General features: G+C 39.5%; 1 protein-coding gene across 1 annotated transcript in view; it reads right to left on the bottom strand.

Moving 5' to 3' along the window:
* tmem8b (transmembrane protein 8B) overlaps nt 1-23629 on the bottom strand; it is a 40017-nt gene extending 16388 nt beyond the window's left edge. The window contains exons 1-8 of the mRNA XM_023393527.2: nt 23461-23629; nt 18429-18618; nt 17648-17855; nt 14248-14381; nt 12661-12929; nt 9571-9953; nt 2579-2675; nt 1944-2067 (exon numbers count right to left, since the gene is read on the bottom strand). Coding sequence (XP_023249295.1) covers nt 1944-2067; nt 2579-2675; nt 9571-9953; nt 12661-12929; nt 14248-14381; nt 17648-17855; nt 18429-18618; nt 23461-23545 — 1490 coding nt within the window. The 5' untranslated portion in view covers nt 23546-23629. The remainder of the gene's footprint in view (nt 1-1943; nt 2068-2578; nt 2676-9570; nt 9954-12660; nt 12930-14247; nt 14382-17647; nt 17856-18428; nt 18619-23460) is intronic.
* Between the last annotated feature and the right edge of the window lie 447 nt (nt 23630-24076).

Here is a 24076-nt window from a genome sequence, read left to right as displayed (position 1 = left end):
AACAACTGCCCTGGCTCCGTCCAAAGGTAGAAAAATCCACCAACTGACACCTCGAAATCTCGCTAGATAACAACGTTATATGCAAAGCCTTGAAGTTGTGTCAACTTGCTGCAGGTCAAAGTTGGAGTTGCGTTCATGCATGGAAGAGTACTATTGGAATCCTTGGATCAAGCCGATTTTCCGCCATAATGAATTTTAATCAATATTCTTCACACAAACTTTATTTACTACTATTTAAGATTAACCGAATAAGAGTTAATTGTTAGTCAAGCAGCAGAGGCTCCACTACGAAGCAAGCTGTGAAATGTAAACAGGATATCTTTTCCTTATCTGGCTTATCTGGCAACCGCAATCACGCTAGGCGGTCAGACGACTGTGTTTATCAACTTGGTAATTCAATCCAGGTTTACCCAGTCTAGGCATGAGCGCATTCACATAGAAGAGTTTGTGGCATATGGTCAATTGCAAACATGGACAAGTACAAATGAAGAGAAAACTATAATATTAGGCAAATATGAAGAAGTTAAATGCATAATTCAGGCTAAAAACAACATAATTGCAGCTGTCAAATGCAGGAAGGACAGCTGGCAACAAAAATGCTGTGTGAATGTGTAAGCTACTGCCCCATCATTAGTACACCAGTTGAATTCACTATAATTACATTTGTGTAATCCATTAAATGAATGTGTTGCTTAGATGTCTTCTCATTGCATGTATTATAATTTTAGCCTTATTCTTTCAGCTGCAGCCCCATGCAGTGTCAAACGGACTTGGGAGGAAATAAAAAATAAATGTAAAAAAATAATTCAAAGCAGTAAGTAGGCTTACTTTCATATCTTGTAAGTAAAACAAGTACTAGGCTTTAGTGCTTCCATCTCTATTATAGGATGATATTAGTATAGAGAAGCACAATGAAATGGCTTTGTCATTGCTTGCAGCCAACAGAGGAAAAAAATGAAATGAAGAAAACAAGAGGGAGCCCTCCTACATAGGAGTACACTCCTGCTGAGGAGCTGCCCCTCTGCAATAATGTGGGCTGTCCCTGAACGGATGGGGTGGAAGGGGGCGTCTCATCAGACCCTGGTGGATGTGGCAGCCCCCAACAGGCCACATTTGTACAGGGTATGTGTCAAAGAGTTAAAACTAAACTACTGGGTTGCTAAAAAAAAAACTCAATTATGTAATATACTAATTATTGTGGGAGTAAGTAACATGTATTTACTTTGTCCGACTTGTCGCACTGGCAACATGCAGCTCAAGAAGCTGAGATAGATAAGTCCTTCCATCCAAAGACAAGCTACATCTCTCATATAAAAGATCATCAGGCAGAGCCAAAGGTGTTCACTCGTCTCTGACCACTCTTACCTAGAGATGCACTAATTGCAATTTTTTGGACAATTCCGATTTCCAATTTTTTTTAAAGTCTGACCTGCCGATTCAGATTTTGCCCGATTTTCTTCTTCTTCTTTCTAAGAACTATAATTGACAATTGATTGTTGATCACATTTCCAAGAGAATTGATTGGTCAGTAGGCTGTGGTTTTATATGCGTTGATCTCTTATCTGGAGGTAATTTAGGTGTGCAGCATAAGTTACCATGACGATGTAGCCTAGTAAGAAGTGAACCACCGTTGTAACCCTGAAAACCCAGGGTTAAACTTTGCTAACCCCAAATCCTGCTCTAAAGTACAGAGCTCAGGAGGGAACTGCTCCCAAATAGTAAGGCACAGAAATCTTTCGTCTTCCTACAGATTAAACTAATGAAATATAAAATCTAATCGAAAAGAGCCAATGAGCATATTTCCCAAATTGTGAAAATTTCACTTTACAGACAAAAACATGACTAATTCTAAATGTAGCTGAGTGAAGTTCTCCAGTGAAGGAGAGTGTAAGCATATAGGATAAATAAATGTCAACACACAGGTGGAGTAGTGCCCGTCTTACCCATGTTCAGTGGCACATAGTGAGCGCAGACTGAGGTACCAGGTGCCTGTTTGTGGATAGGGGATCCTCAGTTTGGTGATATTAGCAGAGGCATTCACAGAAAGGAAAAACCCGGCCACCGATTCTGCAACAGAAGAAAAAACAAGGAATGAGCAGTGAACCAAAGAGTGTACAACTGGAAGAGCTTGAACGTGAAAATGTTGCACTTAAAACATTTAAAACTGCTGAAATACTGAAACAGAGTTGTGGTCAAAATACAAATAGTAAAAGGAGTTGAAGTGTCAGTGTAAACACTAGGGTGGAGATAAAGTATCAGTTGAAGTGAACGCGGTGAAAGCAGTTGAAGACTCAGTTGAAGTAATTTAAATGTTGGCCGTGTGGAGGTGATAAATTGAGGTTGGAGAGTGAGCTGAAGTGGAAGTGATTGAACTTGAAAGATGATGAAAGATGAAGTTTAAGCAAAAAATAAACTGTGTATGAAGAGTCAGCGTTTTGGGAGTTAGAGGAGGTGGAAAAGTGTTTTATACATACGGAAAAAGCATTAATTACTTGGAATATTCTTAGGGGCAATAAGCAATTTATTAATATGGGAGTTAGAAAACATGCAGCTCTTTCATCAGTTAAATCTGACATACCTGATTCACATTTCAGTGATGAGTTTTCCCGCAAGAAAAGAGGCATCCCATGATTCAAGCAGCCAAACACTGTGACATTAGCTCCTTTCAGCGTAGACTGCAGGAGGAAACACAAGCAAACGTCATTCATGCATCCACCCATCAACCATCTGCTGCCATCATGCTTGTGAGCTAACACTGTTCATGATTACCTCGGGTCTCATTTCCCCTCAGCTGTTAGATAGTAAACTTTAGAACTAACAAATCAAGTGAAACTGCTCTCCCTCTGTCTGCTCCAGGCACCTAAATGAAGATGTTGGCAGTTTATCTCCTTCGAGCATCAATTATACATTAACACGCTCATGCAATAAAAAATAAAAAATAAAAAAATCCTGGAGGAGAATTATTCAAGCGTTGGGAATTATATATGCCTATACAAGCAGGCTCATTCTGCAGGGAGGTGAACAATATCCACTTCGGTCCAATTTGCCACCAGTAAAAGAACAACAGGAGAACAAATAGCACGAAGAAATACTGGATGTGTTCATAAAGCATCAGGGTGCACTTAAGCACATAATTTGACACTTCACAAGTTTCAAAATTCCTCCTAATTTATTCGCAGTGTCTCTGGGAAGGAAGAGTAGCTGCAGCAGAGCATTGACATGTTTTACAACCATAGCGGAAAGTGTCGAACTAAGTTACTGAACCTGAATCTGCAGCTTCTATCTCAGACCGAGATTCAGCACATTTCATGCATTGGCTTTGTGTCCAGGGGGAAACAAACCTTGTAGTTTTGGATAACTTAATATTTCTTGAATAAATAGTAAAATAAATTGCACAAAATGAGCATAATGTATTCGCAGGGAGTTGGCAAAGTTGTTGATTAATGCAATAACTCAACAAACACTTTGCCAGGTGCTGAGATTTCAAGCTTCCTAAACTCACCATCTGGCCTGCACTCTCTTGGTGGTAAGACTCAATCATGCCCACTGGCATTTCAAGACAGTCCCTTCCCCCTTTTGTCCCAGCTCTCCCCCACAGTTTGAAGATGAAGAATCAAGCAGGAAACACTCATGGACAAAATACCGAACGGACCCCCCGGATACAGGCAAAGGGGACGCAAATCGGTCAGGAAGCGCCCAAAGCACACTCTCTATACAATGTGACTGTTATCAACATTTCTGGTTGGTAAGTAAAAGAGCTCAGTCAAAAGTAGAGAGATTTTTAGCCATGATGCATTGTCGGTCTGCTGGTCCACCAATTTGGATGGATTACTATTTACAACAGATTTTCAATGTCCTCAGATGATGAATCCTAATGACTTTGGTGATCCTGAGATTCTTCGTTGCACCACGAGGTTGGAACCTGACGCACACATTCAAGCTCACTTTGTCCAGTTTGTACAGTAACATGCTAACAAACATGGAGAGCATGCTAAACATTATACCTGCTCAACTGCCTCACAGAGCCACCAGCATGGCTGTACATTCATATTCTTGTTTTGCTGTTGATACAAATAAGAGTCCCTTACTTGATATCTGCCCATAATGCATCTGGAATTTATTTATTTCTTTCTTTTATTTTTTTATTTCCTTCTACTGAATGTAGCTAGACAGTGCATAACCAAAACACAGTAAGCTGAAGTTCAGGTGCAGTTATTAACCAATAAGAGCACTCACTGTATGGTTACAGCAGAGTTATGGTTCACTTTCACAGTGTTCAAGAGACACAGACACTTCTGCTACATATAAGGAGGGTTTTGAAAACGTCTGTGCCGAGGGGCTCGTTAATCCATAATCTGTCCGCACAAACAATCAAGCACAGAAAGTGACAGCAACAGTATTGCTGTTTATTATTAAGTTTGTATGACTCAGAAGATACAGTATGTAATTTTGAGGAAATCAACCCACCACCCTGGTCCAGATAAAGCTCCACAGAGCTCTTATATGATTCAGCAATCCTTTCGGGGCTTCACTGTGGTTTTGTGCTCAGTGTAATTAGCCTACCGACATCTATTTGAAAACACCAACTATTTGAAAACTGAACAGAAAAAGAAAACACAAGAGAAACAAAGACAAATATTTCTTGTGTTGTGGCTGAAATTCTCATTACATGTTCTTCCTGGCACACAAGAAAAATACTGATAGAAATACCAACATAGGTCTTTGTTTTCCTTTGCATTTAGCAATTAAACTGAATAAATGAAAATAAGATTCCACCGGATTTTGTTTCAATGTTGAAAATATGATGGTATATAATTCCTCTCATGACATCATTAGGATCAATACATCCCAGAAACATTTATATTTCAATCCACAGTGATATTCCCCAAAATGACATTAACAAACAGACCCTGAAAATGTAATTCTTATGTCTTTAGCTCTTTTGATTACAGCCATAATCGCACTCTCCTCTGAAAGGTAAGATATTTGCAATTGCCCATCTCACCTCTTGTACTTTACAGGTGGTGACCTCCGTGATGAAGGCAATGTAGCCGAAAATGTGTAAAAAAAACCAATGAAGCATGGTCACTAACAATTCTAATGCACCTGTATTGAAGCTCACACTGGTCTGCACCTCGCCGTGTGTACATTTTCAAAGTCATTAATTGTTAAAGTGAAAGCAGCAAATGGAATCAATGTATTTTCCAGAGTCAATCCCATGGTCAACACTTTGACAAATGATCCCCGCACGTTATGTGCCCATAAGCAACCTGGTTCACCAGGAAAAACATTAAATAAAGGAAACAAGATGCTCTCAAGATGCAGATGATTATTTTGTGATGTTTAAACTTTCTCAGATCTGTCATCTGAACCATTCATCGTGGTGTCAAAATCAGGAAATGTCTTTGTTTTCGACTCCCCTCTGCCTGTCAGATCAGATGTTAAGATTTTGCTGATAACGTTCGAGGCTCAATCTGCCGTCCAGCTCCATCTCGTATCATTTCCCCTCTAGCTGGAGGCTGACCATTCCTCCGCACCCTGCATCTTCGCTGTCCAGTGATCAGTGCTGAGGAATGGATTTCAATCACTTCTAAAAATACATTTCTGTTGTCAGGGCACTGTTCTTAATGTATGTTCAGTTCTTGTTGTGCTTGCCTGTTTTTGGTTTTGTGTGTGTGTGCTCCATTTAAAATTCATGTCTGGAACGTTAATGTTAATTTTGTTTGGGCTTTTATTTATTGCTGTTACTTGTAAAGCACTTTGTAACATCGTTGTGAACATCGCTACATTAATCACGTTTAATATTGTGATTTATATGCCTCATCCATTATGCAGCTGTTAGTTATGATTGTGGTATGTGAGTGGCAGAGGCATAATTCAATCAGGAACACTGTCTTCCAACAATGCAGTACTCAAGGTGACTGAAGCGAAGTACTGTAAAATAAATAAATAAATAAGTAAACATTTCTGCAACAGCACAGATACTTCACCTCTGCTTTAGATAGAAAGAACTTTTGATGAATGTCAGTTCATCTCTGGTGTGTCCTCGTGTGGCTTTTGATTTGCTGAATTTCCCAGGAGTTATGCTGATGACATTTGCCAAGCAGGACACAATGCCAACTGATGCAAAAACATGGATGAAGTTGGCACTATGTACTATATGTGGCCAGTGCCCAAACTAATTAAAATAGACTCCATGATGAGTTTTCTTTTTGCTCAATGAAACATCAAACCGTCTCATATTTTGACTGAAATTGGACATTATGATTAAGATAAAAAAGGTTTTACAAGCATCTCATCCTCGGAACATCACTAAACATACCAATGCTGCTTAGCAACAGGAAACATGAATTTAACATGAACATTTCTTAGTTTTTTTCTTTTGGCTTCAGTTCAGTATTTTCTAGTCAAATTTAACATCTAAGATATGTGAGAACAAAAGTGACACTGGAAACAAATAAATGAATTAATAAATGAGCATGATAAATGAAAAAGAACAAACTTTTCCAAACAAATAATAGATAAACAGAATAATGGGAAATAAATAAAGAAATTTTTTCTGTATTTATTTATTCATGTATTTATCCATAATATAAATATTATAAAAAATATTATATATTATATTTTTTTATTGCCATTGCCTATTTATTTATATATTTATTTAATTTCTATTCATTCATTTATTTAAATGTATCATGCTCATTTTTTTTTTTTTTACTTATTTAGTCATTTATTTCCCATGTCACTTTTGGGCCCTGATACCCAGAAGATAGTGGTGGATTACTTTGGCAAAAACAAGTGCAATATATTAAAGTTAACAACACCCACATTATGTCAAGGACTAATGCTCATTACACTGCTCACAATTTCTTTCTCTGCATGAGCCCTAACTAAAGAAAACGGATACATTGCCAGTTTGAGCTATCAGTGGAAATAAAAGACAAATGCATTCCATTCACACTCTTACACAGAGAGTGATGCAAGGCAGACAAGCAGCTCCAGCTATTGTCTCCTTAAGCTCTGCAAATCTGCCAGAGTCCCCCACTGGCAGTGGCTGACTGGATTCTGCGCCTGTGACAAGCAAGTGACAGATCATCGCCGAGGGGGGAGAAATCTGTCCATAGAATAATATAGAATGACAGTCTCTCTGAAGAATACATTCTTGTGGCAACATCACAGCAACCAGGTTTTCACCACAGCATACTGTCTCTGACATCTACAGAATCCATCAACTTAAAATCAATCAACTAAGCCCACTTGTCACTGTACTGGGGCGTGGAAAGGAGGGTGGGAGGGGTCGGGGCGTATCCCAGCAATGCACGGGGGCAGAGAAACATCCAGGACAAGTTGCTTTAGCAGAGCTAACACGGAGACGTACAAACAGAGGGCAAATGTACAAAATGAGGAACACATGAGAACTCAGCAGAAAAAGGTTGCCATTGCCACGGTTGCCATTTCCAAACCCAGGACGATCTTTTTATGAGGTGAACCCGCCATGTCGCCACATCAACCCAGCAATCACTCAATAAACCATCAAATTAATTCCTCAGTCAATAATTGTAATTTCCTTAAAAGTCAACTATTTGTGTTTTTTCTCTGACATTTTGGGAAATGCGCCTGTTTGCTTTCTCACCGGGGATTAGATGAGAAGATCGATCATCAATTTCATCTCTGTGTGTTCAGTCGAGATAAAAGATGTGTTTAGCCTTAGCTTATCACACAATTCAGAAGCAGAGGGAAGCTGCATTTGCCCAAATTCAAACCTGTCATATTGACATGTAGGACTACAACAAAGTATTATTTTCATCAGCAATTAATCTGACGTTATGTTCTAGATTAATTGATTAATTGTTTTGTGTGTAAAATCTCAGAAAATGGGTAAGAAACGAGCCTAAACTGACATTATATTCAAATGTCTTGTTTTGTAGACCAAAAAGTATAATATCATTTAAAAAGAAGAAGGTGAGAGGTGAGGTGAGATGAAACAAGTACATTTTATATATTTTGGTTTAAAAATGACATAGAAGATAAACAAAAAAAGCTGCTGATTAATTTTCTGTCTATCAATTGATCATCTAATTGAGCTTTATTTGCAGTACAGTTGAACTGATAAGGGTTTACAGCAATTCGATTATGAACTGAAGCTTTTTGCAGTGACCAATAACCGAGGCTCTTCACATGGTTCACCGCATGCAGCCATGTGAAGATGCTTGTTCACACTGGCTGCGCACATCTTCCAAAGTCTGAACAAATCCCAGGTGATTCGTGGATTTATCGGTGGCTAGTTTGGTGGCAAACAAGACACAAATTCAGACACAGTAGTTAAAAAACAATCTCACCTCAACTGGCTGTTCTGGAGATTTCATTCATATCACATTACTTTTTCTAGGGTCATGAATGAACTTTCAAACGCACCTTTTAAGGAAGAATCAATGAGATGTACTTAGAGTGCTCTGAATAATGGGAATTGTAATATCTGTGATTCTATAACCACTGGGCAACTCTGCTGATCGAAAACTCTACCACTTTGTGGCAAGATTGTTTTGTTAACTTCAGTTGTTGGAATGGCGTATTTTTCCTTGTTTCCTCCGGTTTCCATCCTTTGTGCTAAGCTACAGGTACCTTAGGCAAAATATGCCCTTGACCAAATATCTTTTCTAAACGCAGACAGAGATGAAACTGATATCAATCTAACTCCCCGGAAGACAAAAAAAAAAGAAAAAAAAGCATATTTCCCAAAATGTCAGGATATTCCTTTGAACTGAGTAATCAAAGATATCTGCCAGGCTTTTATGCTTCATCCTCTAGTTATTTCAACACTAGCTGGCTTGCTTTCTATTAGGAGTAAAATGTTTAAAAGTCCATCTGCCAGCTTGTAGCTCTCCAGTTTCTGGCTCCCTGCAGACCTCTAGAGCCACTGCAGGTGCATTCCTAATAACATTACTATCTAAAGGACAGCTTAACAAAGACATACCAAATCCTGCTTGGCTGATTTTTTGCATTTTGTTCACTCTCAATTAGAGACATATGTCACATTCCCAAACATTGGCGTCTGTTTGACTGCAAACTTTTTCAGCTCCCACAGCAAAGTCTGCAACCACACGAGCATCCATATTTAGCAGGCCAGCACAGCCACGCAGTCTGTGAGCCCAATTATTCACCCTTGCTAGCTGGGGATTTTCCCTTTACTGACTGGTGCATATTTGCATTCTTGATTACAGTCTGATCCTTTGCAGTAGTAGAGCGCACACAGCATCTGAAGGGTGAAGGCGGGAACAGAGCCCTTCCCAACATATTGAACCAAATGTCTCCTTCAGCTGTCGTTTTCTTGAATGAATTACTTAACCTTATAACAATGCCTCTAAATTTTTCAAGCATTCACTCAATACTTTATTGACCAGTCCTTAATTTTTTGAAACACAAACTGAAGCAATTAGCACATTGCGCATTTGTGTCAATTGCTCACAATTAAAAATAAAGCCCTGTTTCCCTGTGTAAAAAGTAAACTAACTATTAACAGCATCAGAAACACCTTATATTTTCAGGCATTGCCTTATCTGAGGGACTCACCATGTTGAGCTTGAGCTCCATGTTGAGGACTCCTCCACTGTCTAAAACTGGCATCAGGTTGATGGCGAACACGGCGGCCCTGTCAGGTGGAATCGATATGTTCGGCCCAAAGAAGACATAGAAGTGCACGGAGAAGGTGTCCAGCTCATTGCGCAGAGTCGGGCGGATGGGCCAGCACTTGTTAGTGCCGGCGGTGGGGGCGAGGTAAATGATGCTGTCCTCCGAGGTGTGCAGGTGACTGGCGTTCTGCGTCAGGCTGGGCAGGGTCGCCACCGAGAGCGTCTCAGACAGGGAGAAACCCATCGCCGTTCCAAAAGACTGAGGCATGTTCATGGAGGAGCTGGGCTGCGCTTGGTCCTTTGACAAATTGGGCTTGGAGCAATCTGTTCAGAAAAGACAGATGTCAAATTCCCAAAGGATACCAGTCAAACTGATGCCTGTATGTGCTGAACATTGGATTGTTGCAGAAGGTTTAAAAAAAAAAAAAAAAAAAAAAAAAAAAAAAAAAAAAAAAAAAAAAAAAAAAAAAAGCACCTTGTGACATCTTGTTTAATGTAATAATCCATATCATGTAATCAAACAACCGATCCCCAGCAAATCTCAAACAAACAGGCAATAATCAAGTCAGTTACTTTTCTTGCCTTATCACACATGCTAAGCAACCGAGTCTTCTGTAAATGTTTGAAATGATCCCCTTTTGGCTGGTTTCCATAATGTAAACAGCAAGGTTCAGCACTGTACACTGCTTTTTAACGAGACAAAGATTCACAGTAATTGCAAACTGTATGCATTCACTCAACACAAAGCAACTCTCTCCAAAATGGTCATTGATGGCAACTGGCAAAATACCATCAAATACCACCAATCCCCAAGGGTAAAGGATTTCAAAGGCTTTTCTGCCTCAGCCTCGTTTGCATAGTGTTGTCTCTGAAAAGGGTTTGAAGTATTTTCATGTACCTTCAGGCAGCTGAAGCATTCCTAAAAATACCTAAATACCAAATACTGCAGCTTCCAGGCAAATGTAACTTTGGTAGAAACTAGAAGTAAAATCTGTGTTAAATAAAAGACCCAAATATATAGCACCAGTTATTGTCTGTATATGTGTGGGTGGCTGGCAGAGCAGGGTGCTGTTTAAACATACTGTTTCATAACTAACCAATTCATAATCCATAGAAATGGATTCTTTATGGTTTCATATAGAGCAAAACTCCTAAGCATTCTTCAGCGATCAATCAGCTATTCAGGGAAAAGACACCTGCAGTGGAAATATTGTATAAACAACAGTAATAAATAATCAAGTGCTTCCTAGTTTCACCACTCTCTGTTTAGCCAGCAACCCCGATACCTGTAAATTGGACTGAATTCGAATAAGGGCTCATATTTCTGCGACTGTTCATAACAACAATAACGAATGATAGCGAGAAAGCACGAGGAGGTGAGCACTCTAGATGATCTTTTCCCTGAACCTGAGGTGTTCTTCAATTTAAATCCACAAAAGGTCAAGTAAGATCTGCCTGGCAGGCAGGGGGAGAGACAGAGTGTGAATAATTAGTGTCTGTGTTGCCATGGTGACAAAGTGCACTGTACAGTGTCAAACAGAGGGAGGGGATTGCTACATGGGAGTGGACTTCCCACAGATTTGTGAGCCATCCCTGCGGAGTGAGCATAAAGAATATCTCGGCACTCCACAACCCAAAAACAGCATGTAGCACTTAAGCGTGGTATCACTGGCCTCATAGCAATCCCTCATGAATCGCCTCAGTTTGAGCTCCGGTCTTTTCTTGAACAAGCCTCTTGACGGTCCAGCTGTGTCTGGCCTCCCTTTTCCATTCAAAACACAGGTCCTAAATTTCTGCCTCGTGTATCCGTAAGAAGCGTGAGCATCTTGGAGGCATTTTTTTATTCATTTTTTGCTTTGATACAAAGACAACATTACACCTATAACAATCTCTTATTTTTTTCCATCAGTGCCTTTGCAAACTGAAAGCCAAAATTCTTCATACTTTGACTGCATAATTTTGGATATTGGATATGATATGCTGCCAAATTCCACTCCGAGCTTTTGTTTAGTCTAATTTATGAGTTTTCAGGTTCACAGAAACCACCCCAGCATCGTCTAAATTACACTTCAAAAGCAGCAGGAAGAAGAATAATGAACAACACTGGAATCAACTAAAACAGCTAAAAGATTGTGGCAATAAACATTATCATAATTTATTTGAAAATAATGAGGGAAATCCAACACATTACCTTTAATAAACAATTAAATAACTTTGTTTAATTGACAAAATTGGTAAAATGCTCATTTACACAACAACCTATTCCTCACTGTGTGAAAAGCCCTGATGTTTTTTTCAAGACAAGAAGCGAAACCACCAGGGTGTTAAAATATTGTGCTTGGCTTTAAATAATCAGAATAACAGTAAATGAACAGAAGCATTAGTAATACACTTAAGCAATCAACAGAATCACACACTATGAAACACCAAGAAGACATCAGAGTTTCAATTTCTGATACTTTCTTCGTATTATGTAAACAATGTTACTGTATGAAGCATATTAGTATTCATGCATGCAAACCACTGTGTACAGATAGCCTCTACTGTTAGTACCTACATCATGAATAATATGAAACATATATTGGAGTGGCAGTACCCTGATCCTAGTAAAACCTGGAGTATGAACAGTAGCTAAGGGTGGTTAATGTTAGTTAACACTTGCAAACTTTAGTTAGATATTGTGTCACTGACATTACTGAGTCAGTTTGCTGAAGGTTGATGTTTCTTTGCTTGTATTTCTGTTACGCATTACAATGTTACATAGTGTAGCTATTTTTGGTTAGAAAGGCTGCTGTTAAACCAACATTACATTGGCTTACTTTAAATTATATATTTTTCTAACTTTTACTTCTTCAAGCTGATTGAAATGAATAAATGAGGCCCTCTGCCTCCATGGTCAGACTGATAGTGTCTAATCAATACTAGCTTATTGCTGTTTTCAATGTGTTTAGTCTTTGTTATTCTAATAAAACTACAAAATGAATATTGCGGCTTTATTTTAGGATGGTAAAAAGTAAATTAAGACACTCACCTGTGACCTGCACCCCGATGCGGAAGTAGACGTCAGAGTTACTTAGATATCTCTCCACCAGGATGTAGTACCATTGTTCCCAGGCAGGAACGAGGGTGTCTAATTCACAGGGGTTCCACTCCCTGCAGTCGAGGGCACTTGAGTTATGCACCGGTGGCGCCCGCGCTCTTATCTTCAGCACCACGGGACAACTGTCGCTACTCTTGTTCTTGGTGCTGCAGTTTACCAGCTGAACCTTCACCTTTGATATATAATTGGGGATGAACACTCTGCAAAAGCACACACACACACACACACACACACACAGATAGGCACGCACACACATGTTTTAGGCAGGAATAATACCAATGTGCTGTAGGCTATAAACTATCCAGTATGCTTTAGAACAGTATTGTACAGTATTTATTATATAAAAGACATTTATGTTAGCAGGTAAACCCATATCTTTCTGTATCTGTTTCATCTGAATAAATAGTGCTGCAAAGATTGAAAATACCTCCAACAACTTACATAAGTAAATATGTAGTATTTGACTGAGCAACTGACATTTTGATTATCCTTATTAAATTTTTTTGCAAAAAAAAAAAAAAAGATCAAGAAAAAATGAATATAAACCTGGAAAATGAAACGTCTACTTGCACCTAGGTGAAAATAATTACATGGCAGCTATTCAGCTATTTATACCTGTGTGGAACAAGTAGTGGTTCCCTTAGCAGCTTGTTTATTGTGCCGTTAAAAAATGGCTTCCAGGACAGCGGAAAATGTTGCAATGCACTGCTTTATAAGCGCCATACACCAGGTACCATTGTACATGTCTGCTGCCATTGAGAACATATTTGTTTTTAGACTTTGTTGATTTATTATCTTGTTTTTATTGTTATTATCATATTCAGTTTTCAGATGCAGTTTGCTTAGATTAAGGCAATGAAACTTCTTGGTTAGGTTAAGGGAAAAGTCATGGTTTGAGTTCAAATAGACTCTTTCACAACATTAACCACGTTAGAAAGTCTTTCTGCCAGATCTTCACCCGTGTGACTCAATGAATTGGTCCAGGAGACACTAAAACCCTGGTGTAAATACCCACTGTGGCTATCTATCCTGGGTGCAAATAGCACTGTTGGCTATAGACACCTGAGTGCTTATCTCTGCCATGCTATATACATCCGGGTGAAAATAGCCACACTGGCTGTGATATAGCATTAGCATATAGCATATAGCAACAGTGCATATAGTATTGTTGGCATTGTTATAAACCTGGGTGCAAATAGCATCTGAAAATAAATCATATTGCTCTGCTCACAAGACTAATGTGACTTTTCAAGGAGAGGAAGATAATAAAGTTGTTCAGACTACAAGCACACATTGGGAAATTGCATCTTTTTAAAATGAAAAAGCAATATAAGGTTATGCAGAACACTCCAGGAAAATCATTACTTAAGAGGCAGATGAGGAGGTGAACTGAAGAGATAGATTGTGCAAAAAAAAAAAAAAAAAAAAAAAATTTCCTATTAGATTAGATTGAGTACATAATTTCAAAGGCAATCCATTCTGACTTTCAGGTTTCGGAAGCTAAATTAGAAGACTTACTTATAAAGTGCAGATCTGTTGTGGATGGGGATCATCTGGTCAATGAAGTATCCAGGATAGAGCACTGAAATCCCAATTAGCCTCTGGACAATGAGCTGAGGTTGGAACAAATACTGGCATTCTTCAGACAGACCCTAGAAAGATATCACAGCAGTGGCTTAGATGGTATTTCAGTGGTTAGCTCACCAATATTTCTTAAAGGCTGGTAAGGAGGAGATTAGATATCATTCAGAGTGGCTGAAAATTCCTAATGGACTGTGTGCATAAAGCCTGTCAGCTTCCTGGATTAATATCACTCTGTCCTCCCTCTGCCTGCCACACAGTGTAACATGCACCCGCTATTTCACTTGTGTTGTTCTGAACCATTAATTCTTGATGTGCATTACTCTGTGAGATGAGCCAAGCAGACAGAATGACTTAGAGCCAGCAGGCCGTGTATTGTTTCTACACATGATCTGCTGTAAAATTTGTTTTAAAAAAGAACATGAGCATTCTGTGCCTGATTCAAAAGGACAGGTGTGAATGCCAAACGAGGTTCTTCATTCCTGTCAACTGATCACTAACCCCTCCTGCTTGAGCCACAATTACTGTGGCATGTCATTAGTCCGGGAGCTGCTGAGGTGACCCTTTGATTTATTATGGCCTGTCAGTTGGACCTGCACATGTGTCTTGTAGGGCAAGTTGTGTTTTAATTAAGGCTCAACCAATATGGGTTTTTGACAGCCAATGTTTTTACACTGTAAGTGCAGATAGCTTTTGATGGTGTTCAATACTTTTAAATATTGCCATTTTCATGCCAAAAAAGATATAAGCATTCATTCATTTTCCCCAGAATTTCAGTCTTGGCAGGGTGCTAAAGCCTCTACAACTCCTCTAAAGCCTCTAAACCTCCTAAAGCCCCCACCACCACCACCACCACCACCACCACTGAAACCTTGACTAATTGCATTATTTTACCTCCTTCAGTCAGGATGACCTATGACCCGAGACTATGCAATTTTCTAGTTTCTAGTTTATTAGGTACACCTGAACAATTTAGTGCAATCCATTGCAATAGTCCTGCAATAAATGCAACCTCTGAGAGCTTATGTTCACCATTGAACTCTATGGTAATTTTCGAGTGTGCAGTTCGTGCCGTCGTATACTGCACCTCTTATATTTTTAATACTCACATTTAAACAAATTCACGAGACAGAAACACCTTTAAGGCTCAAACAGGAAGGATGTATTGCATGAACAATATGTTAGATGACATTAGATTGTAAAAGTATACATAATGAGCTAAGATAATTTAATGTGTTTGGTCTTTGGATGAAGAATTATGCCGATTTACGAAATAAACAAACGTATGAACAATTGAATTTACAGATTGTTGCTATATATTTGCAGTTTTAAACTGAATCCATTGAACTGACAGTAGACAACGCTGCCTGGCCAATATCCAGCATTTAATAAAAGGCTAATATATACTGGCAAACCATTATGTCAAACCCTGATTTTAATGATCATCATAAACCAGTAACATCTTTTTAAATAATGGATAAGTGAGATAAAAGTGAATGAAGAACATTTCTTCCATTGTAAATGAAATGAAAGCTGTTAATTAAATTAGTCACTCTTCCAGAATTGTGACCGAGTATATTAAGATTCAGTTTTTTTCTGTGAATCCCCACAATCCTTACTTTTATTACCATGTCATTACAGCCTAAAACTAACGAGCATCACTGTTACTTAGATACAAGATAAATTGGTTGCCATACACTTTGATGAAGTCGTACCAACAAACGCTGTAAAATGGTTGGATGAACAGGTCAACATTTAATATCTTATACTCCTATAATTTCCCTTCAGTTTCCTCATTTACACTGAGCTTTGTATGACAGTATGCATATTGCTTTTTAGACACAATAAGGTCATTTACAGAGATATAAAGGTCAAATAATTCCAAGGAAGTTAATATATTATATATTATAACCCTGAAATACATGTGCTTATATACAGAGAACAGAGACTCTTTGTTGTGGAAGGACAAAACATGGCGTACCCTTATTGCAATTTCAGCAAGTCAGTGTACATGAGGAGATTATGGGTTTGACAGATAACACAGTTTATCACTGCTTCTTTGTTTTTTGTCACTAAATCGTCACATACTGTGTTCTAAATTCAACTGGGATTGTTATAAATGCAGTGTGCGTTGCTCCCTTCAGCTTGCAACGCTTCTTTCCATGTTTCCTTTCTGAACAGAAAACATCTTGGATGCTAGAAAATTGCTTCAGAAAGCAGAATTTGGAAAAAGTATGTTATTTCCATCTATACAGTGTCATTGGAAGCAGATCACATTTTAGCCACAGCAGCCTCTATTCCCAGTGCCCCCAGAGCAAACCAATTCTTTTGTACATGCAATGTTGATAGCAACTTTTGATGATATTTCTGATTGTTGTGTATTCCAGGTGCACTTTTGCCAGCCAGTGGAAACCACAAAGGAAGCACAACTGAACACCATGCCAGCGACAAATAAATTGCCTGAAATGGAAATCAGCAGGTGTTTATGCAGCCAAATAGGAGAACATGATGAGATGAAGAAAAACTCTCTGACGCTGTTCTGCTTCTTTAAACTCTGCCGCACAAACTGGAATATTAATCCCAGCGAATTCTTACATCATTTTTTTTTATCATGATGGGAAGTTAAGTAACCATGAGGAGACTATTTTAGATGCAGATCTCACTGAATTTGCATTACATAACGCATTAGCATAAATAAGCTTCTCTTTTACCAGTCTCCATTCATGAGAGATGTCCACCACTTTGGTCCTGACCAAAATATCTCAACAACTATTGGATAGACTGTCAAAACATTTTGCACATACATCCATGATCCTCAGGGGGATGAATCCCAACGATGTGATCCACTGACTTTTACACTAGTGCCACTGTGAGGTTGATTGACGTGTGGTTTTGAGTGACAACTACTGGATTTTATCTATCTATTTATCTGAGGGACCATACAACACTGTAACATACAGATAAGTAGTGCAACAGATAATAATGTATATAGAGCTAAATGCTAGAAGAAAATTGATTGCCATGAAATTTGGATTAGACATTTATGTAAATAACTTTTCATTTAGTGCCAATTCAAAATTCAAAATGACCACATTCCATTTAGATGAGGTGTTCCTTTGTCCTGGTGTTGTACCTGCTGGATCACTGGGACACCCTATTAAAATTTGTTTCACCTGTGCTTTTCCTGCTATGACAGGTCAAAATGTCTGCTGTCTAGTGCAGTGTCAAAACAACACAGTGCCCCATGTTAGCACCAACTACATCGCCAAAACAACCCACCAATTCAATTCTTAATATGAAACCACAATGTCCATTTGTGCTAAACGGCCACACTCACCTTGACTGAGATCTTGCCTTCATCCTTGGGTAAATGTGCTGCTAGGAACCAGTCTCCAGGGAGTGGGCTGGTCACATTGAATGCTCCTGTTGTACGGTTTGGAAGAGTCCAGGTCAGAGTCACAGCAAAGGACCCTGGGACAACTGTGTCCCGAGGGAAGCGGGTGTACAGGGGGTTGATTACTGGTGGAGCCCCAGACCTGAAGTACCTATTAATCACAAAGCCAAAATCCAATCCCTGTTATGGCCTAATATTTTCATAAACAACAGATGCATCTGTCAAGTATGAAATTCATCCATAGGAACAGCTGACAACATGAGCACAGATGGCATCTTCTATTTAAAATTTGAAGGATCCAAATCCACAACATTAATAATCATATCCAGTCCTACACATTTGAATGTGATAACCACATCATTCACAACATCACAGGAACACAGAACAGTCACCTGAGACACCAGGTTTCATGACAAACACTGATCACAAATCTGATAGAAACAGTCAGACAAAAAATTAAAATCTAAATGCATCTAACTACTTTTACAGTAGTCCCTCCATATGTTGAGGCTGCCAGTAATAGCTGACACTGCTCAGGGTTAACCAGCTGCTATAACCTTTTTTTCCCAAAGGTAAGGAATATAAGATGCATATTATTGTCTATTCGTACCCCACTGAAGGAGCACTGTAGCTTGAGCAAAAGAAAACCAAAAGAGACACTTTAAGCTAAACCCAAGAAACTTCAGAAAAAGAGAAAGTTGTTGTGACAAACTCATCGTCTTACACAGTCACATTGCGGTTTGGGCAGCTGTCTCCAAATGTGCCCCCTTGCTCCTTGAATGTGATGAGGTTCCATACGGCCATCATGGTGTCATCAGGCACATTGAAGTGGAACAGTTCCACACTGGCGAAGGAGTTGAAAGCATTCAGTTTACGAGGCGTGCGGGTGAAGTATTCAGTCACAAAAAGGCAATCTGTAGGGAGCAGAACCAGAGGACAGTGTCCCTGAACATTTGTGAGGATGAACATGAGAAACACATGAGATATCCTCATTTAGAAAGTTACAGGGTAACCTACATTTGATCAGGAAAACAAAAAAGAAACCCATGCTAGCAGCTGTGAGGAAGCATCTTGGAACAACATTTTTGCTTCCAGCTAAATATGCTAACGTCAACATGCTGAAATGCTCACAGCGATATGCTGATGTTAATGGTATAATGTTAACCATGTTTACCATCTTGGTTTAGCATGTTAGCATGCTGAAATATTCACAATGGCAATGCTAACATGCAATCTATTAGCTGGTTTAATGTTTACCTTGATTATCATCTTTGCTTAGTGTGTTAGTATGCTAACATTTACTAAGGTGTGAGGATGAGGATATTTAGTCATAAACCAAAGTAATGGATAAATTGAAATTTTGCCCTGAAGACGGCAATGAGTGAAAAGTGAGGGGATCATCAAGTAATTAGCGTTCATCGTCTGGGGACCATGATTGCAAGTACCAGATTTTGTGCCAATCCATCTAGTAGATGTTGAGATATTTCACAAGGTAAGTGAAAAATTTGACTGGTGGCGCTAGATAAAAAGTCATGTGAGCTATAAAGTCTTAAGAAATCATCCTCTGGGGATCATGGTATCTGTATGAAATTTCATGGCAAAACACCCAATACATGTCAAAAGATTTCAGTCTGAACACGCTGAACCAAAAGTGTCTGAAAGTGCTGGACCGATCGACCGGTAGACACATTGTCATCCAGAGCCATGCCGCTAGCGTGACTAACGTGAGTTATGATGAAGACTTTTGCTTCTAAAGACAGAATCCCAAGTAGAAATAGTTCGTTGGCAGCACTATGATTCTTGTAAATGGAACCGAGGCATAAGCAGTCACTCTGTCTTAAGTCCATAATGACAAGCTTCTCCTCGAACCCAGAAAACTGCTTGTAGAGAGCTACATCATCTAAATATGTAATCTTAGACTTTAACTCCTTTTAAAGCAGCTGAGGCAGATGCATGTATGCAGACTCACTCACGCCTTGCATAATGTCAAATCCTTGGATTACATCCACCTGAGGCTCTGCATATAAAAGCTGCAGAACAAGTGACAGGTGTAATCTGCCATATTACCTACATGAGCTGGGCTGGGCGAATGAGCACACCCAGCAGGTGGGCAAAATCTGGAGGAAAGTGTGTGCGAGTCAGTTCATTGACAGAACAAATTGCATCTCTTCAATAAGTGTTATCATAGATACAAAGAATGCAGCTGTTTTACATGGGAATGCATGTGCAGGCACCTTTATAGTTCACTGGAGGAGAATGTTTTCCATTTGTAGCACACTCCCTTTGTGTTTGTGCATGGTAACCATTTCTTCCATCTGTACTTGGAATACCTATGGTGATGTCTTTCCCTGTTTTCTTTCTTTCAGGGTATAATTTATCTCCCCTGCAATTTGTGCAAAAGTAGTACAAAATTTCACAATACTGTTTTGAGTATTCAATGAAAAGCCTGCGCCTCTACAACAGCACGAGCCCAATTCATTTAAAAGTTGTAGCGAGAGACACTAAGCAAGCTCACTGTACTAATGCTGTCATTTGCAGCTGCATGTTTCTCTAGTGCTTCTGCTTTTCGCCTTGATGATGATAGGGAGTGAAGAAAACCAAGTGACCCTCTACAGTGACAAGGCGCAGAGGCGTGGATGCGTGAAGGAAAAGGTTTTCTTGAATGTGCAGTGTGTTCTAATGTGTGTTAGTAAAAAGAGAAAAATAGCTCCACTCGGCTCCTCTCCCCCACTCTATTACCCGTCCTCAAAGCTCACGCTGGCTCTCACCTATGGAGGCAATCTTGAATACTAAAAGCGCAGAATAAGGAGGCAGAAACTCAGAAGAATGAAGCAGTCTTACTGTCAAGAGCTAAAGCCTAAACCCATACAAAGCTCCCAGCCTTCTTCTGGCCTGCTATCTGCATTTTAAGTGAGCCTTCTTTACTTTAAAGTTCTCCTTTGCCCTTTCATCACATGGATACCTGTGAGTGAGGCTGGAGAACTCGTCATATGTCACTGGTCATTTGTCACAGATTGAGGTGCTATAAACTTGCTGGCCTGCAGTAAGCTCACCAAATGTACTGCTTTTATGATTACTATGAAACTAGCTATGGCTGGGACCACTAAAAGTTAATGACTCACTGTAAAAAAAAATAGTTACCTCTTGGTCAGACAGATGTTTGAAAAGAAAAGTCAGAAGCTGATTTTGCACATCTGGAGTTAACACTGGATATGAATGGTGATTACATTATTCAACAAGTCTTTAAATTGTTCAAGAAAGTCACTGTTAACTAACCGGGGGTCAGGATGGTTATGAGATAATTACTAGACGTAGAAAAACGCAGAAAATCAAATTCCTGCTACATAAAATTATGTTTATTTGTCAGACTTTTCTAAAATATTTGCACTTTTTGTAGTTTTGCCTCTTTAGCATACAAAAATAATTCAAATAGTATTCAAATTATTCATCTGCTCACAACTCAAAGACCTGCACCATGTAGGATTTGCATGAGGATGTTGTTTTGTATTAAGAGGTCACAAACAGAAAAAGTTTGGGACCAATGGACTAAGCAGCTACAGTTGGTATGTCGAAATGACAGAGATCACGTAGCAAAATGTAGCAAGTTAATAAATTTGACAGTGTGTAGTGCATTCATTTTGTTATCAGTCTCCTGTCTGTATACAGGTGTGCAAAAAATACTTTTAACTGCTATTAATGTCAAGTGGTCACTATTCTGAAATTGGGTACATTACACTGGTAACTGTCACAACCTTCTGTTGCCAGATTTCACTTAATGTAATGTATAAGATGCATATAGGTGGATACAGTTAGACTCAATTGAAAAGACAGGCTTTATTTTAAACATCTCAGCACCTGAGGTTGTTGAGACAAATTAAACTCATGACTGACATCCACATACCAGGACATTATTTGAAAATCCCCTCTATGTGAAAATACGATTTTGCAAATGTAATGTGTATCCAAAAAACAGCACAAGTCCAGCAACCCCACTCATAACTGCACATAATGTGAAGGTGTAAACATGCAAAAATATCTTAATATGCTTGTTTCTTTCTCCAGCTAAATAAAGACATTTCATTTGGAGATAAAGGCAGCGGAGTGCTTATAGGATTTCTTACAGCACGGTTCAGAATTCCGTAATCTCTTCAATGAGCGCCTCCCAACCACTGTTTTACTCTGTTAGAGGCTTAATATAGACATAATCCTGCTTTTTGTCATCTCAACTACAGATTTATCCTTGAACGCTGAGCTGGATCATCTTTAAACTTTATTTTTTGGAACAGCAAAGGTAAAGCCTCCTTTGAAATTACTCATCATCTTGTAGGATTTTAAAATCTTGAGAGAGAAAAAAAAAAAAAAATTGTTGTAAAAGAGGAGCCATTTGTAACAACAGAATTTTACCATTAGCAATCAATTCCCATTCCTGGTCCAACACACTCTGTCCTCTGCTTCAGCCTGCTCACACCCACCAACAAGAACAAACGCCTCAAAAATCAAACACAGCCTTCCACCAACCTCACAGATGTCGACACCAGAGCTGTCACACATAAAACATTCACAATTCAACATTCAGTCAAGAGTTGATAAACTGACTGTTCCTGCTGAACATCATGGCAATGACCAGTCAAATAAACATCTATTATTTCATGAGAAAAAAAATCATCCAGCTCAAAATTTTCTCATGAATAAACCCAACTATAATATATCCTCCTCATAATATATATGTCCCAAGAAAGCAGGGTAAAGTGATGAACTGAGCCTTCATCTTCAAACCAAGTCCAAAGATTTACCAAAAAACTGATGGAGCAAAACAGCAACAAGTCTGTCAGGGGACTGCAACATCCTCAGACAGACCTTTAAGATCTTCTGTGACCACAGTCAGTACAGTGTGTGCTGTAGGTATGGATTCATCGCTGTCAGACAGTTGAGCACTGAGGATTTTTTTGCTTCACGGCTTTGTCTTGAAGCAGCAAAGATGTCTTGGTGAAAAACAGGGGGAAAACACTCTGCATGTCAGTCTACATAGGATGTTTTTTTTTTTAAAGAAAATAAATATACAGACAGGATAGTAGACTGTTGTACTTTTTGCTCACATTTTATGATAAAAGGAGACAGAATTTAAGGGATTTTTGAGGTTTAAATACAAATTAGCCATTTAAATCAGCTCGTTTTGAATTCAGTTTTCAATTTCTACATTAAAAAAAAAAAAACAGGAAGTAACATGGTTTGACTTAAAAATCGCCTCATTGTGCGATGAATCTGGACATATTTCTGCACTATGCCAACGTGTCTTAACTTGTCTTTGCCTTCTTTAACAAAGCAAAACAACGACAAACAAACATAGAAGCAACCAAAGGCAACAACAATGAAAGCGTCCAGCCCCGGTGTGTTTTCTTGTGGCCATATATTCAGCCCTCAGGATCGCAGCCTACAACCTATAGAAGCATCTGTCAAGTCAGTGTGTTGCGTGCCATAATTAGCAGCAACCTTGCCCATGCGTCACGTAACTGAAGACAGTCTTTGCTCAAGAAAACGGTTTTGTCGGTGGCCGAGACTAAAAGCAGCAGCTGTGGAGGTTTAGTTTAGGATGGGACTAAATTCAAACCAGAAGCGGGATGCGATCGCCGCTGCTGCCGCTGCCTCTGTTGCTGCTGCTGCTGCTGCTGGTGGTTTCTGAGAGATTTCAGCACCCCCGACAAAAGGAACAGCTCCCCGTGAATCAAAGCAACACACACTGAACGGAAACCACTCACCTCCAAGAGCGCAGAGATAGGTGTAAACAAGCAAGAGGAGCCTCGGAGGGCTACATCCTGAGCCCAGGCGCTCCAGTTGCCACATCGTTAAAAGCAAAATATTTAGTGGAGGGGCTACAGCCCGGGTGCAGTTCTCAGTCGCTGTGCTGGTCTACATTTTTTCAGATTTTTGCCAACGACCAGCTGTTTGTGCATGACGTAATGCAGACGACGACGGGACAGCGCCTCCTCTTTGGCTTTGATTTGACAACCTCAATATGTCGAGTTATTTCATTGGACCTTCGGCCCTGTCAGTCCGGAGACGGTGCAGACGTCGAATGCACCACAAAGCTCGTCACTTCGGCGTCCGGACCACCACACACCACACACACACACACACACATACACAGGGGCCAAGCGAGGAGCACAGAGGCTGCTGCGCTGCTGCCCCCGGAGGATGCAGCCTCGTCTCCCTTAGGACCCGGGACAGAAAGTTGAGGGGAAACAGAACATCTGACCTGATCTGATTCTGTGCACTCAGATAGGCTACATCTATTTCCTGAGAAACAGCGCGAGCGTTGATCATGTTGAATATGCAACTTCTTCTGCACTGCAGTGTATTTCAGTTGCAACAAAA

The sequence above is a fragment of the Seriola lalandi genome, unplaced genomic scaffold, assembly GCF_002814215.2.
Source record: "Seriola lalandi dorsalis isolate HSWRI2012SDOR001 ecotype SW California unplaced genomic scaffold, Sedor1 jcf7180002054938, whole genome shotgun sequence".
Taxonomy (NCBI): domain Eukaryota; kingdom Metazoa; phylum Chordata; class Actinopteri; order Carangiformes; family Carangidae; genus Seriola; species Seriola lalandi.
Note: the sequence above shows the minus strand (reverse complement) of the source record. Positions and strands in the feature narration are given on the sequence as shown.